Source organism: Dendrobium catenatum, unplaced genomic scaffold, assembly GCF_001605985.2.
Source record: "Dendrobium catenatum unplaced genomic scaffold, ASM160598v2 fragScaff_scaffold_432, whole genome shotgun sequence".
Lineage (NCBI taxonomy): Eukaryota > Viridiplantae > Streptophyta > Magnoliopsida > Asparagales > Orchidaceae > Dendrobium > Dendrobium catenatum.
The window spans coordinates 538,350-553,305 of NW_021318894.1; the positions used below are offsets into that span (position 1 = coordinate 538,350).

General features: G+C 35.7%; 1 protein-coding gene across 1 annotated transcript in view; it reads right to left on the reverse strand.

Annotated features, from left to right (window-relative positions):
• Positions 1-14,956, reverse strand: part of LOC110092640 (outer envelope protein 61) — a 50,428-nt gene that overhangs the window by 11,430 nt on the left and 24,042 nt on the right. The window contains exons 3-10 of the mRNA XM_020817283.2: positions 13,307-13,363; positions 13,082-13,210; positions 11,487-11,564; positions 11,283-11,353; positions 11,144-11,193; positions 10,880-11,072; positions 10,089-10,581; positions 9,843-9,986 (exon numbers count right to left, since the gene is read on the reverse strand). Coding sequence (XP_020672942.1) covers positions 9,843-9,986; positions 10,089-10,581; positions 10,880-11,072; positions 11,144-11,193; positions 11,283-11,353; positions 11,487-11,564; positions 13,082-13,210; positions 13,307-13,363 — 1,215 coding nt within the window. The remainder of the gene's footprint in view (positions 1-9,842; positions 9,987-10,088; positions 10,582-10,879; positions 11,073-11,143; positions 11,194-11,282; positions 11,354-11,486; positions 11,565-13,081; positions 13,211-13,306; positions 13,364-14,956) is intronic.

The following is a 14,956-nucleotide window of genomic DNA, read 5'->3' on the forward strand; positions in this document are numbered from 1 at the left end:
CCCGAATCGATGCTCTGATACCAATTTGATAGGAAATACTTGATTTCAAGTATTCCCTAATCACTTTAGCAACCAATCTCAAAGCGAACTACTGTCCACAGCAGGAAATCAGTCAAAAACAGTAGAAATATAGAGGAAAACTGCAGGAGATGAGGAGAAAACACTTGTATTTTACAAGTAGACAATGAAACTAGCAAAGATACAATTTGTTCTTCAATCCGAGAGGAAGAACAACTCTCCAAAGTTCTCCGGCGAAGCCAAGAGCCCAAGCACACAAACCCTAGATCTCAAAAGAGAATTCAAATTCAAGATAATCCCTAATTCTCTCTTAACTCTCTAATTAAAGCAAAAGGAAAGATACAAATTATATAAACACCCTCTTCATTCAAAAATTCCCTCCAACGAAACGCTCAAAAGCCGCCTAGCCCGCTCCTTCGTCCGCTGTTTCTGCGATCGGCGGCTTTGGACCGCCGGGTGTAGAACCGGACCGGTCCAGCTGGGATCGGTCCAAAGTTACGCGTAACACACGAGTCCTTTTTCTAGCCCAATCTTACTAGCAAATGTTGACCGCGAATTTGGCAAACTTAAATTACCTCGTTAATCGCTATTAAATTCAAATTGAACCATATTCAAGTTAATCAAAGTCGATTTGATCACATAAAATTAATTCGACGACGTCAAATCTAATTCGACTCAATTTGAGGCCTATTTGACCTTGATGTCATCACAGATTATTAAATTGAGTCGAAACACGCCCAAATCGATGCAATTAATAATCAAATAAATTCATTTGAGCCTCGTTGAGTCAATTTGATGCGACTAGAGCCCAAAATTTCCAAAAAAATAATTTGATTATTAATTAAACATATTTAAACGAGCAAAATCGAGCCAATTCGACTCGAATCAGATGCGATATGATGCTTGTCAATTTCAATCGACTCAGTTTAATATGACTAGACCCAATTTAAATCAGATTGATGTCAATTAGCTCGAATCAGAAACGATTTGAAGCTCGTTAGCTTCAATCACTCAATTTAATGCGAATCAACTCAATCTAAATTGAATCAATGCCAATTAACTCGAATTGATTTAACCAAATGAATCTGAATACAAATCTTCAAGAAAAAAAATTGTGACTATTTCGTTCAGATTTTGTCTTATATTCAGCCATCAAAGTTTCTTTAAAACAAGCAAATAATCTCAGCCATTAGCCCATTACTTTGAAATTAAATCAAAGGCATGATGGTAATTATTTGAAATAACATTAGGACAGAAAGAGGGTTGATTAGAAAAACTCTCCCATTCGACTCTTATCTGCTTGTTTTGTTCAGCCGAACCAGAGAGCAAGAGAGGCGGAGTGCAACGGGCTTGTTCGTGCGATTTTGAGAGGGAGAAAGCGAGATATACTATTCTCCTTCTTCTTGATCGTCTTCTTCTTCCTTTCTTTACTTTCTATCTAGCAATCTCCTTCTCTCCATTATTTCTTTGAAGAATGAAAGAAATCTATGCTTTTAAAAAAAAAAAAGGGAAAAATGAAAAGTGGGATTTCATTTCTCTTTTATCTTAAGGCAAAAGCAGTTCATATTTCTTTCTCTTAATATGAGTTTTCTATGGATTGAATCCCTTAGCTATGAGTTATGCTTGTGATAGAAAAAATCTATTGGAATTTACAAATACATGTATATCATTTCTTCTTTATTCAAATAAGTTTTTTTTTTATTTCTCAACACAAATAATCTAGATTCATGAGGTTTGATGGCTGCATTCTTCAGTTTTATTTATTTTAATAGGCTATGTTTCTTTCCCTTTCTTTTGATCATCTTGATGGCAAAAGAAGTGATGAGGATTGGTGTTATTGTTTAGAAAAGAAATGGAATAGAATTTTCTTACTGTTGAAATCAGTAACTATTACTCTTGAAGCAAAATTCCTTATGGGAGTGTTTTAATCAGATTTCTTGTGGGAATATTTCAAATCAAATTTTCTTGTGGAAATATTTTGAATTAGAGTTTTCATAAAAATGGTTTGAAATAGATTTCTTATGGGAATAAAGGAATATATTGTTATTACTCTATTTCTTTTATTCTTGATATCTACATGTTGTTCTTTAAACAGTGGAGAATAATTCCAAAATTGAAGATAAATTGTGTGCTGAAGTTATTCATATGTTAGTTTGAATGGGTTGTTGGATGTATGTTTGCCACTGTTTTGAGCTTCAACCACTATTCTTTCTCCCGAATGTTGGCATCATAAGAGACATATTGATGTAGGACTACAATGCTTGCAATGAATTTATGAAGAGTTTGCACAACTTATTGATTAGAGAAATAACAAATAGGCTTATTAGCAGATAAAACGAAGAATCAAAACATAAGAGCGGTCAGTGTCGTTTTGGCTAAATTGCACATAAAGAGATTTTAAACCATCAAAATAATGTAGGAAAATAACATCATGCAAACGTAGTAGTTTTCAACGACAAAAGTCCCTAGTCTAACAATGAGATTAGGAAGCTAATGAATGCGCTCAAATCCCTACGTTTACTAAGCTTGACAGAAGTAGGCAGATGCGACCTTCGAGATTACAATCAATATCACAAAAAAAAAATTAGACTTAGATAATACAAGAAAAGTAGTGATTAGAAAACCTTCGTCAAGGATCGGTTGCAATCCTCCACTCGACTATCTCCAATTGCTCTTCGATTGCTTCCACCAAGGTATCCAAGATGCGCTCTATGTAGTCTTCTACCGTGTGGACGATCCTCGGGTTGGCGTCGAAGAAGATTGAATGGAGAATGTGCACAAAACCGTGTTCGTCATAAGCAAGTCCGTAATCAGTGCCGGGATCGGCCATTCATGGATACTAGATGATGATCTCCTCCAAGGGGTGCTAGTAATCTTGAACTTTGTTGAAGAAAAAGAAGTTTCTCTTCAACTTGAAGTGGGATGACAAGGTGTGGCAGGCCAAGGGAGGAGGGTTGGGGAGGAGTAGTAGGTTAAATAGGGAAGAACAAGTGAAAAATCTGAGATAAATTTCAGATTGTCAATTGGAGGGATTTAGGAATTAATTTGAATTTTAATTCCAATAGGAGAAGCTCTAATTTGAGAAAGAAATCAAGAGGTGGGGCATGGGGGTTTCGGCCAAGTAAGAGAAGAGGGTAAGTGTCTAGATGCAATGTATTTGAAATTATGGATTTAATTTAATCAATCCATCATGAGTTGATTGATTGATTTAAATTAGGATCCTTCCAAAAAGAATTCAGAGGAAATAGGAAAGATTTGAGATCTAGATTGGATTTATTTCAAATTCAAATACTTTCCAAAATCAAGTGGAGTTAAATAGGGAAGGGTGGGGTAGTTTGGAAATAAATCCAAATGAAGGGGGGGGGGGGGCGGCATCAAGAGGGAATGAGGATTAAATGCAAGTATTAATGCTTGCTAAATTTGGCTTTTAGGAATTAGGAAAGTTTTTAAATAAATCCAATTTGAATTTGAAATTCAAATGGATTTAATTAAGAACTTTCTTAAAATAGATTTGGTAAATTATGAAAGATTTTGAATTTCAAATTAATTATTTTGAATTCAAAATTCTGTCCAAATTTATCCAATTCTAAATTTGGGCATGAGGCTATGAGAGGGAAAGGGAGAGAAGTGGGTAGAGGGGCCGGCAAGTGGGGCTTTGCCGTGGGGATGAAAAGGTGGGGTGGGCTTGAAGTTGGTGGTGAATGGAAGAGAATTAGGGGTGGCCGGGTGGTTTAAGGGATCCGGGAAGGGGAGGGTAGTGTCGGCGGTGGGGTTGAGAAAGAAAGAGGAAAGATAGGAAGTAGAACCACAAACCCCACTTATCTAGGTTGGTGGGTGATGCACAAGTCTTCCCTCTCCTAGGGATCTCTCTCCATGATTCTCCAACTTCCACAAGAAAACAAAAGTGCAGAAATTTCTTTGATAAATCTTCATTAACCTCAAAAGAGAACAAGGAGGTCTATATAAAGCCTCATACAAATGACTCAAAGACAAAAGACAACAATACCCCTCGGGCTTACATATGACATCCCTTAATAAAAGGGTACAATAGGAAACTAAATAAAGCAAATAAAATACGACAACATAAATAAGAAAAATACATAGAATAAATCAAAAATACAACGATTCAAACGTGGCCGTAGATCGGCGGCCACGTCTCTGATAAACCTTCCATGATCTGATGTCCCCATCACATCTACTCATATTAAAGGCTATTTTTATATTTTATGTGAATCCTTAAAAGAAATTAAGTTGCATTGGGTTTCAATACTTGGTTCACATTGAATATATTCATCAAGTGAGAATGATGAGTAGTTTTCTTTTGTCAATAATATTTTATATGTTTTTACTTGTTACAAGTTTGGGTTTGTAATGAATTATGGGAGAATTTTTGATAATCTGTTCTATGCATTCAATATGAAAATGAATAATCATGCTGAATAACTTGAAATCATGTTTCTATCTCTTCGACATGCGTATTCATTTATCATTGAATACAATATTTGTAAACATGATTATGTTTCTATTATCTTCCCGTACACACTCCTTAGACTCATCTGACATACGATAGCATGAAAAAGTCAAAGTTATGTGAGCATCTAGTTATTATGTTTTCATAATATAGATGTGCAATAGTTTTGAAGCAGTTGTTGGCATGGTTATTTTACAAGTATCAATAAATCTAAGAAAAAAAGATTATCGAGATGAGAAACAACAAGGCTATGCACTTAAATTCTCATTAATCTCTAACTATTTGAATACATATCAATTCATGCTAACCTATGTATGTGGATAAATTAAATTCTAATGCATCTCTCTCTCTCTCTCTCTCTCTCTCTCTCTCTCTCTCTTCGTATTATTTGCGAGGGAATGATAGAGCTAATTTTAAAGCTAAGAAGATTGGTAACCTCCATTTCTTCCAAATTGGGGTTGGTCACCTCCATTTCTTCCAAATGGGGGTGCTACGGCCGGAACCACCATTGATTTGCTCCAGTTAGGTAAGTTTTTCTAAACTTAGAGAGCCTTAGATCTTTTAGCCATATTATGTGCGCTCTTCCAACCTTAGGTCCATGTCTCTACATTTCATATGTATTTATTTTTTTGTAATCCTGAAACCATCATATGCATGCTGGCGGTCACGTTAGCGTCAGGAGTGCTAGAATTGATTAATAACCTTAATTTATCTCCCACTAGATTATTAGGTTCTAAATTTTTAAGGTATATTAATTTGACAATTTAAAATCCTAATTCTGATAAATCATGAAATATACACAAAAAAAAATCAACTTAAGTGATAGCTAAAAATTCACCTATTAAATAAAAAAACACTAATATTTAAATTAAATGCAAGAATTAAATAATAAATTCAAATAAAAATCCCTTTTAATATAATGTTTGAAATAAATTCAATTTAAGTATGTGTGTGTGTGTGTATATATATATATATAACGAATCTTACCCATTATTCATAAGACCATATTCATGATTTTAAAGCACTTAGTTGGTTTAACTGGCTCTCCAATTTAGCTTGAGGTAAGCCCAGATTTGTATGTCATTAGTTAGGTTCGGGCCTACTATTATTAACCCATCTTAGATTTAGGTTTCGAGGTAGATCCAAAATCATAAGACCCCAACATCGAAAATTTAACCCCAAATTTTTAATAAAATATCAACTCAAACTAAAATTTTCTCTGTTCCAAAATTTAAAGCCCAACATAGGATAGGATAGGGTGCTTCTGAATTGTTTTCAGAATCTCAAAGCGCTCCCTATCTTTCATCATTTGGCTTCCAAAATATGTGCTTAAAGTATAAGACCCCAACATCGAAAATTTAACCCCAAATTTTTAATAGAATATCAACTCAAACTAAAATTTTCTCTGTTCCAAAATTTAAAGCCCAACATAGGATATGATAGGGTGCTTCTGAATTATTTTCAGAATCTCAAAGCGCTCCTTATCTTTCATCATTTGGCTTCCAAAATATGTGCTTAAAGTTAATCCAATCCCAATTAAAATTCCAACATCATTCCCTTCATATCACATCTTAAAAATTCAAATAAAATTTCTATTATTATTTTAATCGAGAGTATTCATAGGAGGCCTAAAACTTTCTATGATATAATTAATTATGAAGGCTTGCCTTCGTAGGAGATTTAAGACCCCAGATAAAATAAACACATTCTACTTAGCTCCTAAATAGGATAGGGGAAAAATGTTATTTTGGAAAAAATAAAATTAAAAGATGATCATTATCGACATATTCAAATCGTTGATAATAAACAATATTTTCTTTCTCCGGTGAGATATATCATTTATTAACATGCATTTGAATATGAAATTAATCATAGTACATCTAGATTATTGTAGCTAAATATATAATCGAACGATGTTTTGACCCTTCGAGGTCATTCGTATTTCCTTTTTTAATTTGACTACGATAGTTATGATGAAATTCACAGTTTTGTAATTCGAAACCATTAAAGAATGATATTTTCATCTTTAGAGGTGATATACCGTTCATAGTAATGTGTTCAATTTCAAAATTAATTCTTTTAAAAAAAAAATCTATAATCAAAATTTCCCAAAAAAAACAATTATAATTAATTTGTGCGCTTCCCGAGAAAAAAATCAAGAAGAAGGATGCGAGTTGGAGATTTTGCATAGATTACAGGATCCTGAACAAGGAGACTGTGCCAGACAAGTTTCCTATTTTTGTGATCGGTGAATTGTTGGACAAGCTTTGTGGAGCGATGGTGCTCACAAAGATGGATATGAAGTTTGAGTACTATCAGATCAAGACAAAAGAGGAGAATGTTCCGAAGACGACATTCGAGACACATGAGGGACACTTGAGTTCTTGGCGATGTCGTTTGGCCTCACTAACGCCCCTGCTACATTCCAATCCCTCATTAAAAAGGTGCTCTAACCATACATCAGAAAATTTATGATGATTTTCTTTGATGGCATGCTGATGTGCAACAAGATGGATAAGGAGCATTTGAAGCACTTGAGGGTGGTATTAGAGATGTTACAGGAGCATCAACTGAGAGCTAACATAAAGAAGTATTGTTTTGCATAGGCTAGTATGAAGTACTTGTGGCATGTATTATCTTAGGAGGGCGTGGCCGCTGATCAGGCCAAATTAAGGCAATGTTGAAATGGCCTCTACCTAGGAATTTGAGGGAGCTGAGGGGTTTCCTAAGGCTGATTGGGTACTACAAGAGATTTATGAGGGAATACAAAATCATAGCCTGGCCAAGTGGCCATTGATAGAGTACCTGAAGAAGGATAACTTCTTGTGAAGAGAGGATGCCTTTGAGAGATTAAAGCAGGTCATGACCACAATACTGGTCCTGGCCCTACCAAATTTTAGCCAAATTTTTGTGGTAAAGTCTGATGCATCAGGGTACAGATTAGGGACAGTGCTGATACAAAATCACATACCCATAGCTTACTTCAGCCAAAGCTCGACTGAAGTCAGTCTATGAGAGGGAGTTGATGACCATTATGTTAGTTATTTAGAACTGGCGGCCTTACTTGTTAGGCCAACACTTCATTGTCGGGATGGATCAATGGAACTTAAAATACCTATTAGAGCAGAGGATGGTGACCGAGGAGCATCAGAGGTGGTTGTCAAAGTTGTTGGGTTATGACTGTGAGATCCAGTATAGGCCAGGATTAGAGAACAAGGCGACAAATGCCGTGTACAGATGTGTGGTGGAGCTCCATAAGTTAGCAATTTCGATACCATAGATGCCAGATTGGGGGCCTATTATAGAAGAGAGTAAGCAGGATGAGGAGCTAAGGAGGATTAGGGCTGATCTGCTAAAGAATGGAAGTAGCCACCCTGGCTATTCCCTAGAAGGGTAGAGACTGTTGTACAAGGGGAGGTTTGTGTTGCCACGGACCTCAGTCCATATTCCACACCTGCTGCAGGAGTTCCATGAGAGCACTATTGAGGGTCATTCTAATGTATAAAAGACATACAAGAGATTGACAACAAAGTTGTATTGGAAGGTGTGCATGAGAATATGAAGGAGATGGTGGCCAAACGTGAGATATGCCACAACTCTGGGGAGCTTACTACAACTCCTAGCTCTCTAAGACAGAGTGTAGAAGGAGGTCACCATTGATTTTATAGATGGGTTATCCCGATCTGAGAGATTTATAGCAAGTATGCTCATTTCATTCCCCTATGATATCCTTACACGGCAGTGACAATGGCAGCAGCATTCATTAGAGAGGTGGTCAGACCACATGGGATACTGGAGTTTACAGTGTCCAACCAAGATAAGGTTTTCCTCTGTCAATTTTGGAGAGAGTTGTTCAAGTTGTAGGGGACAGTGTTGAAGAGGTCACCCTTAGACAGACGGCAAACAAAGGTGATAGACAGGAGCCTGGAGACATACCTACGATGTTTTTCTTTAAAGGCATCTCGGTCGTGAATCAAGGGGCTAGGATGGGCAGAATACTGGTATAATACTTCGTATCATTCAGATTCTCAGATGACTCAATTCAAAGAATTGTATGGAAGGGACCCACCTCACTTGGTGCACTTTGGGAAGAGTAACACATCAGTGTCTTCAGAGGAGTAATATTTAGAGGAGAGGGACAGAGTGTTGGATGAATTAAAAAGACACTTGTTGAGGGCTCAACAGATCATGAAGAACAAAAAAAATGAGCATAGCAGGGACATCCAATTCGAGATAAGAGATAGGGTATACTTAAAGCTTCATCCCTACAAACAACGAATGATAACTAATAGAAGAAATAGAAGCTGACTCCGAGATACTTTGGCCCTTATGACATATTAGAGAAGATTGAATAGTGGCTTATTGATTGAAGTTCCCCATAGCTACCATACACCCAATGTTCCACGTGTCATAGTTGAGAAGAGCCATTGGAGATCATGCATCTAGTTCAGAGTTACCAGTGATACTAACATAAGATTTATAGGTGGTGCTAGAACTACTAGAGCTGAAAGGGGTACAACCGGGAGAACAGATCAAGAAATTGCTGATAAAATAAAAGAACCTACCCAACTATGAAGTCACATGAGAGCCGAACGAGAGAGTGAAGCATCAGTTCTCATCATTTCACCTTGAGGACAAAATGGGTCTTTGGGTGGGGAGTATTGTTAGACCGGCCCTGCCGGTCCAAAAGGGATTGATCCAACCGGTCTAGATTGGACCAGACTGTTTTTACACCAGGCAAAAGCCTAGTCTATCCTAGCCATATCCGTCCCCCCCTTGGGGTGGGGCCCAACAATTAAGGCAAAGGGAGGAGCAGGCGGTAGGAGGGAAATTCAGATTGGGAGAGTTGTTTTGGGTATTTTGCTATGTATTTTATGCTTTAAGTAGTATTTTTAAACCTAGGATTAGATTATCTATTGTTTTGGCTGAATTTGGAGTATTTTTAGGGTGATTTCAGCTTTAGCCGGTGGAGAAATGGGAGAGCCGGATCCTCCTCTCCAATTGAGGACCCATTGTATCTTGTTGTTTTCTTCCCTAATACATCAATTACAAAGTTTTCTCTTGTTATTCCTCTTTGATCTTCTCGTGATTTTTGTGGAAGATTGCTGAAATTAAAATTCAGCCAAAGTTTTTATTGAGTTCTACATGTAGAACTTCCTATCACAATTAAATCATTAAAATAATTTAAAGTAATTTTAATAATTATTTTAACATCATGAATGAAGTCCTAGTTATATTTAAGTTGAATCTTTGAATCTAAAAATCTTGACTAATATTCATACGTAACAAACATATGGAGCTAACATGAAACTTTTTTATATGGACTAATACAGTAACATGGAAGATTTCATACCATTCTATCCAAGTCCTCTGGTGATAGTGCGGCCATGGCTTGTTGAGCCTTTGTTGCATCCTCTTTGGAGAGCTTCATACCAAACTGTTCACTCATAGTAGTCATCATTTCTGGGCTCATGTTCTTCATCATAGATGTAAACATCTGCAAGTGAATTATTGCAAGAAAACCAGTAATAGGTTAGATGGTTGTGAGAAAAATAGATGTCAAAGGACGTGAGCTTGTACTGAAATTGAACTGATGAACCTGCCGCATGGCTGGATCATTCATAGAATTCATCATGGTCTCCTGCAAATCAGATGGTGGCTGACTCAAAGTCGTACTTGAAGACTGTCCACTGGTATTTCTTGTTCCTGCAGAGGTATTAACTGCAGGAATTGATGATTGAGAGGAGATTTCTGATCTCTGGGTACTGAAATCAGATGCAGCTTTCATGCTGTTTGCATTAAAGGACGATGAAAATTCATACATCTTCTTCAGCTCATCAGGAGGCATAGTACTGATCTTTTCTGAAGCCATTCTTATCATCTCCGGGGTCATGGCATGGCCATTCATGTTTGAGAATGATGGCCCGTTTCCTTTAAGTGAAGAAGCAACCTCAAGCATTTTCTGCAGCTCCTCAGCCTTCATGCTGCTAATCATTTCTGTGGTTGTTTTAATAATTTCAGGTGACATTCCACCAAGACCCATGGCAGAAAGAGATTCTGCATCAGCATTTGAGACATATTTCTGGAATAACCTGGAATATTCTCACAATCGAGAGAGGTGCCAATCAAGATCTCCAATTATCACAATTCAGTCAGGGAACAATCAGATCTTCAACTATATATATATTTGATTTGCATTTATAGGATCATTGGTGTGAAAAAAAAACTGATATTAACATTCTCTGCATATCAATTATGTTTAACAAGCAACCAAGTAGTTCGAAAAAATAAACAGACTCATTCTTCATATAGTCAAAATATAAGGGCATGTTTTTGAAACTTAAATAGAAAGAAAAGATTACATATTAAACAGTAAAAAGTTTACAATACCTGATGGTTTCAGGATCTTCCCTGAAATTTCGCAAAGCTTCAGGATTAGCTGTCGAAGGCTCACCATAAGATCCGCCATTTTCGTTGGTTTCACTGCTTTCAACTGGCTGCGTCACAGAATATTCAACGGCACTATGACAATTTGATGGCACTGTTCTGGTTTCATCTTCGTCTATTTCCTCAATTACAACCCCTGATAACGCATATGAATAAAAATATTTATAAGTCCAACTAAAGTTAGCGATAAGAAGTAGCTAAACCCACCTTGTGATGCATTTAGACCTCCACCCTTCATTATCATTTCCTTAGCATCTCTGTGAAAGTTGGGCATATTTGTAATATTGTGATGACCTTACTAAATAGGCTACTTCTAAAAGTTGGGAGATTGAATTCTAGTTCGTACCTTAAGACACCTGCAATAGTCTCGTCTTCTGGGGAAAAATTATGAGCGTTGCTCAAGTCAGATACTGCAGCCTGATGAAAAAAGAAGTTATTGGATATAAGCTTTCCAATAAAACTTCAATATATTTGCTCAATGAACATTAGGTGCTCTTATAGAGATAAAAAAAAAGTAGCAAGTTCAACTACAAGCAGCAGCGACACTCACCTCCAATTTCCCAAGTTCCTTGTACGCTTGACCTCTACGATAGAGAGCTTTGACATTCTTATAGTCATTTTTTAAAACCTGAGATTAAATTAAGTTCCGTTTAGTGGATAATTGTAGCTAGAACATAACTGAAGTTTATACTAAAAGCTTTAAAACCAAAAAGAGTGTTGAAAAAAATAAGTACTTGTTAATTTGAAGAGAAGATATATGAATGAGCTGACAAGGATCAGAACATTGCCTTGCACATTTGAAGGGAACTAATACTCTTCAAAGAGATGTAATTAGAATAAAAAAGATTTGAGTCGCTATGTAAGCTATTTGTAATGCCTTCTCTTGTTATTGTCCCACTTCCTCTTCCCCAATTCCCAATGTTTCTCCCTTTACACCCCACTTCATCATAAATTATTAAGGCCTCTCACTTCCTCTCTCTCTCTCTCTCAGTGACCACATCACCAACCTACTCCCCTCTCCTTTCATAGCAAGCTATTTGAAATGCCTTCTCTTGATATTGTCCCACTTCCTCTTCCCCAAATCCCAATATTTCTCCCTTTACACCCCACTTTATCATCTATTCTTAAATCCCCTCTCTGTTCTCTCTCCTTCCTTACAAAAACTCCATCATTCTCTCAACATTCTTTAGCTCTAATTGTCTTCATACTCATTAACCTATCAATATCTACCCAATCCTTTTTATCTCTTGAACTGAAAACTCTCTTTTTTTCATTACTAATCATATCACACCAAATGCTACCATTCTCTTACTAGTCCAAAATTACTTCATGATTCCCGCATCACAGACAGCTTCAATTGACTTCTCAACCAAATTACGAGCAACCAAGTTTTGGAAATAACTTTCTTCATTCATTATCATGAGGTCCATTGTACGCCCAATTGGAAAACAAGATGAAAAAAACAGCAAGTAGAATTTATTTAACAATAATCACTTATAATACCCTTTATGATTTTTTGTGATTGTGTAAATATATGCCTCTAGATTCACAAACATATTTGTACTTTTTGTTCATAAATCATAAAAGAAGCCCTAAACTGAGTCTCGATCACCTAATATTTCAACTATTCTACGTAGTAATTACAAGGGAAGATTTTGTACACAGTTACCAGCACCAAATACTCAGAGGAACTTTCATGCAGCTTTCAGAAAAGATTGATGCAATGAGATGCAAGTATTTTATGACGAATATGTTAGGCCAACATCCCAAGCTGAACTGGTCCCTCCTTTGCTACAGGAGGTGGGCCCCTAGAGGGGGGCGGAATAGGGGTGTCAATAATTGACCCGACCCGACCTCGTGTTTGCTTTTAGGGGCTCTAAACTTATGCTAGAGATTTGGAGAGTTGAATCTTCCTCTGGAATTGAAGATTCATTGTATCGGGTTGTTTCTTTTCAACTATTAGTGAATTTCAAGTGCTGTTTTTTTGGGTTTTCCCTACAGTTTTCATCAAAATCTGCTAAATTTGCTGTTTTTCTCTGAATTTCTGCAATTTTTTCCTGTTATGGTGGCTTGTTTTCTATCAGATAATTGCTTCATCAATCATAAATTTAAGTAATTGAAAGGCAAGGACGTTGCATAGCATACCTCTGAACCTTCCTTGATGCAGTCTTCATACTGCATTGTCTTCAAGTAGCATGACATAAGGTTAAGAGAGCATTGCAAACTCAGAGTGCTAGATTTAGCTGAAGGGACGCCTTTCAAGTTGTCCTTAGCCTAATGTTAATGTATATACATAAACTAGTCACGAAACATTAACTATCAATCTACAAAGAAATTTAAAAGTAAATACTTGAATGTAGTACAACATACTCGTAAGTACTTATTAGCTGCATCATGATACTGCATGCTGGCATGAAGCTCATTCCCCTGAGAAAAAAAAAACATGGTTTGCATGCCCGACGACAAAAATATGTAAGCCTTAAAAGGTAAAAAAAAGTTCAATTAGACAAGAATAGAAAATGGATTTATCTAACATTAAAGTAAAAGATAAAAATAGGAATTAAGTTAGCATAACTGTATAACTAATTCATCGCATAGACATGAAGTGGCTCATGCTTTGCATAGTTTAGCCTAGTTATAAACGATTGTAAGCTTTTCTCATTATTAGAAAAAATATGAATTAAAAAATTCACAAAATACTGTCAGTTAACAATTAAATAGAGAATTTGTAAAGTTAATCAATGCATGCCTCCATAAACCAGTATGAAACTCATATATATGGGAATGGGTGCATTGAGTGAGAATGCACATAAATAGGCATATAGTATAGATATTAATAGTGTGAAGTCAGTCCTATCTGGAATATATATATATATATATATATATATATATATACAGAGGCAGAGCCAAAAATTTTATTCAGGGGAGGGGGGGGCCTAAATTAACCACTATGGGAAAATCACTCATTATAGGCAGAATTTTTGGGCGGTTAATTTTCCGACGATTTTCTGACAATCAATTTTCCGGCGATCAATTTACTGGAGCCAAGAGGATCTGTAAGATCAAAATTAAGGATGCAAATAACATGGCGAGAGAGGAGCGAAAGAGAAAACGAAAGCCGTGCTTGAGGTTGCGAGTTGTGAGTTTGAGAAGGAGCAAAAGGGAAAACGAAACAGACAGTTTGTGTCGATGGAAAGAAACATTTGTGGAGCTGTCTCTTTGGCCATGTGATATTATATTATTCCAGATTAAAAAATTTATAAAAAATTATTGTGAAAATTAGAAGAAACTATTCTGAACAAAGTCTAAAACATTTCTTGCATTTAAATCATAGAATTGTTAGGTTTTATTTTGATAAAAAATAATTGTAATTTTATGTGAAAACTGTCCTCCATACTTAAATTTGCTTTACAATGAGTGCAAAACATAAAAAATTTAATTAAAATATCTATTACACATATATCAAAATAAATATAATACTTTTAAGATATATTTTGACCAAAATAATTGATCAATAAATTCTATTAACTATTTTTTATGAATATAATACATTTAATAAAAATTGAACTGAAAATTATACCTCATTCTCTTATTTTCTTATAAAAATTGCATTAAGCTTTAATATTACATGCACCCTAAAAAAAAAAAAAAAAAAAAATTAGGGGGGCACGTGCCCCCCCTGCCCCCTATTTATTAACATGAAAGAGTGAGAGATTGAGCGCAAGGGAGAAGAAACCTATGGATATAAACAATTTACTGAGTACGGGAAAACAATGCTTCTCATACCTGTACAACGAGAGGGGAAGACACTCTTGGTTGAAGGTTAGTACAAGCGGGATGCACATGTGGAGTAAGGTAAGAAAGTTTGTTTGTAAAGACTTTGTGAATCATATACATGCTATGTATTAAATTTTTAGAAAATTACTTATAATGGCTAAAAAATAAAAAATCTTTATTATAATATTATATATATAATATATATATATATAATCTATTAAAGATTATCTTAAGAATAATTTA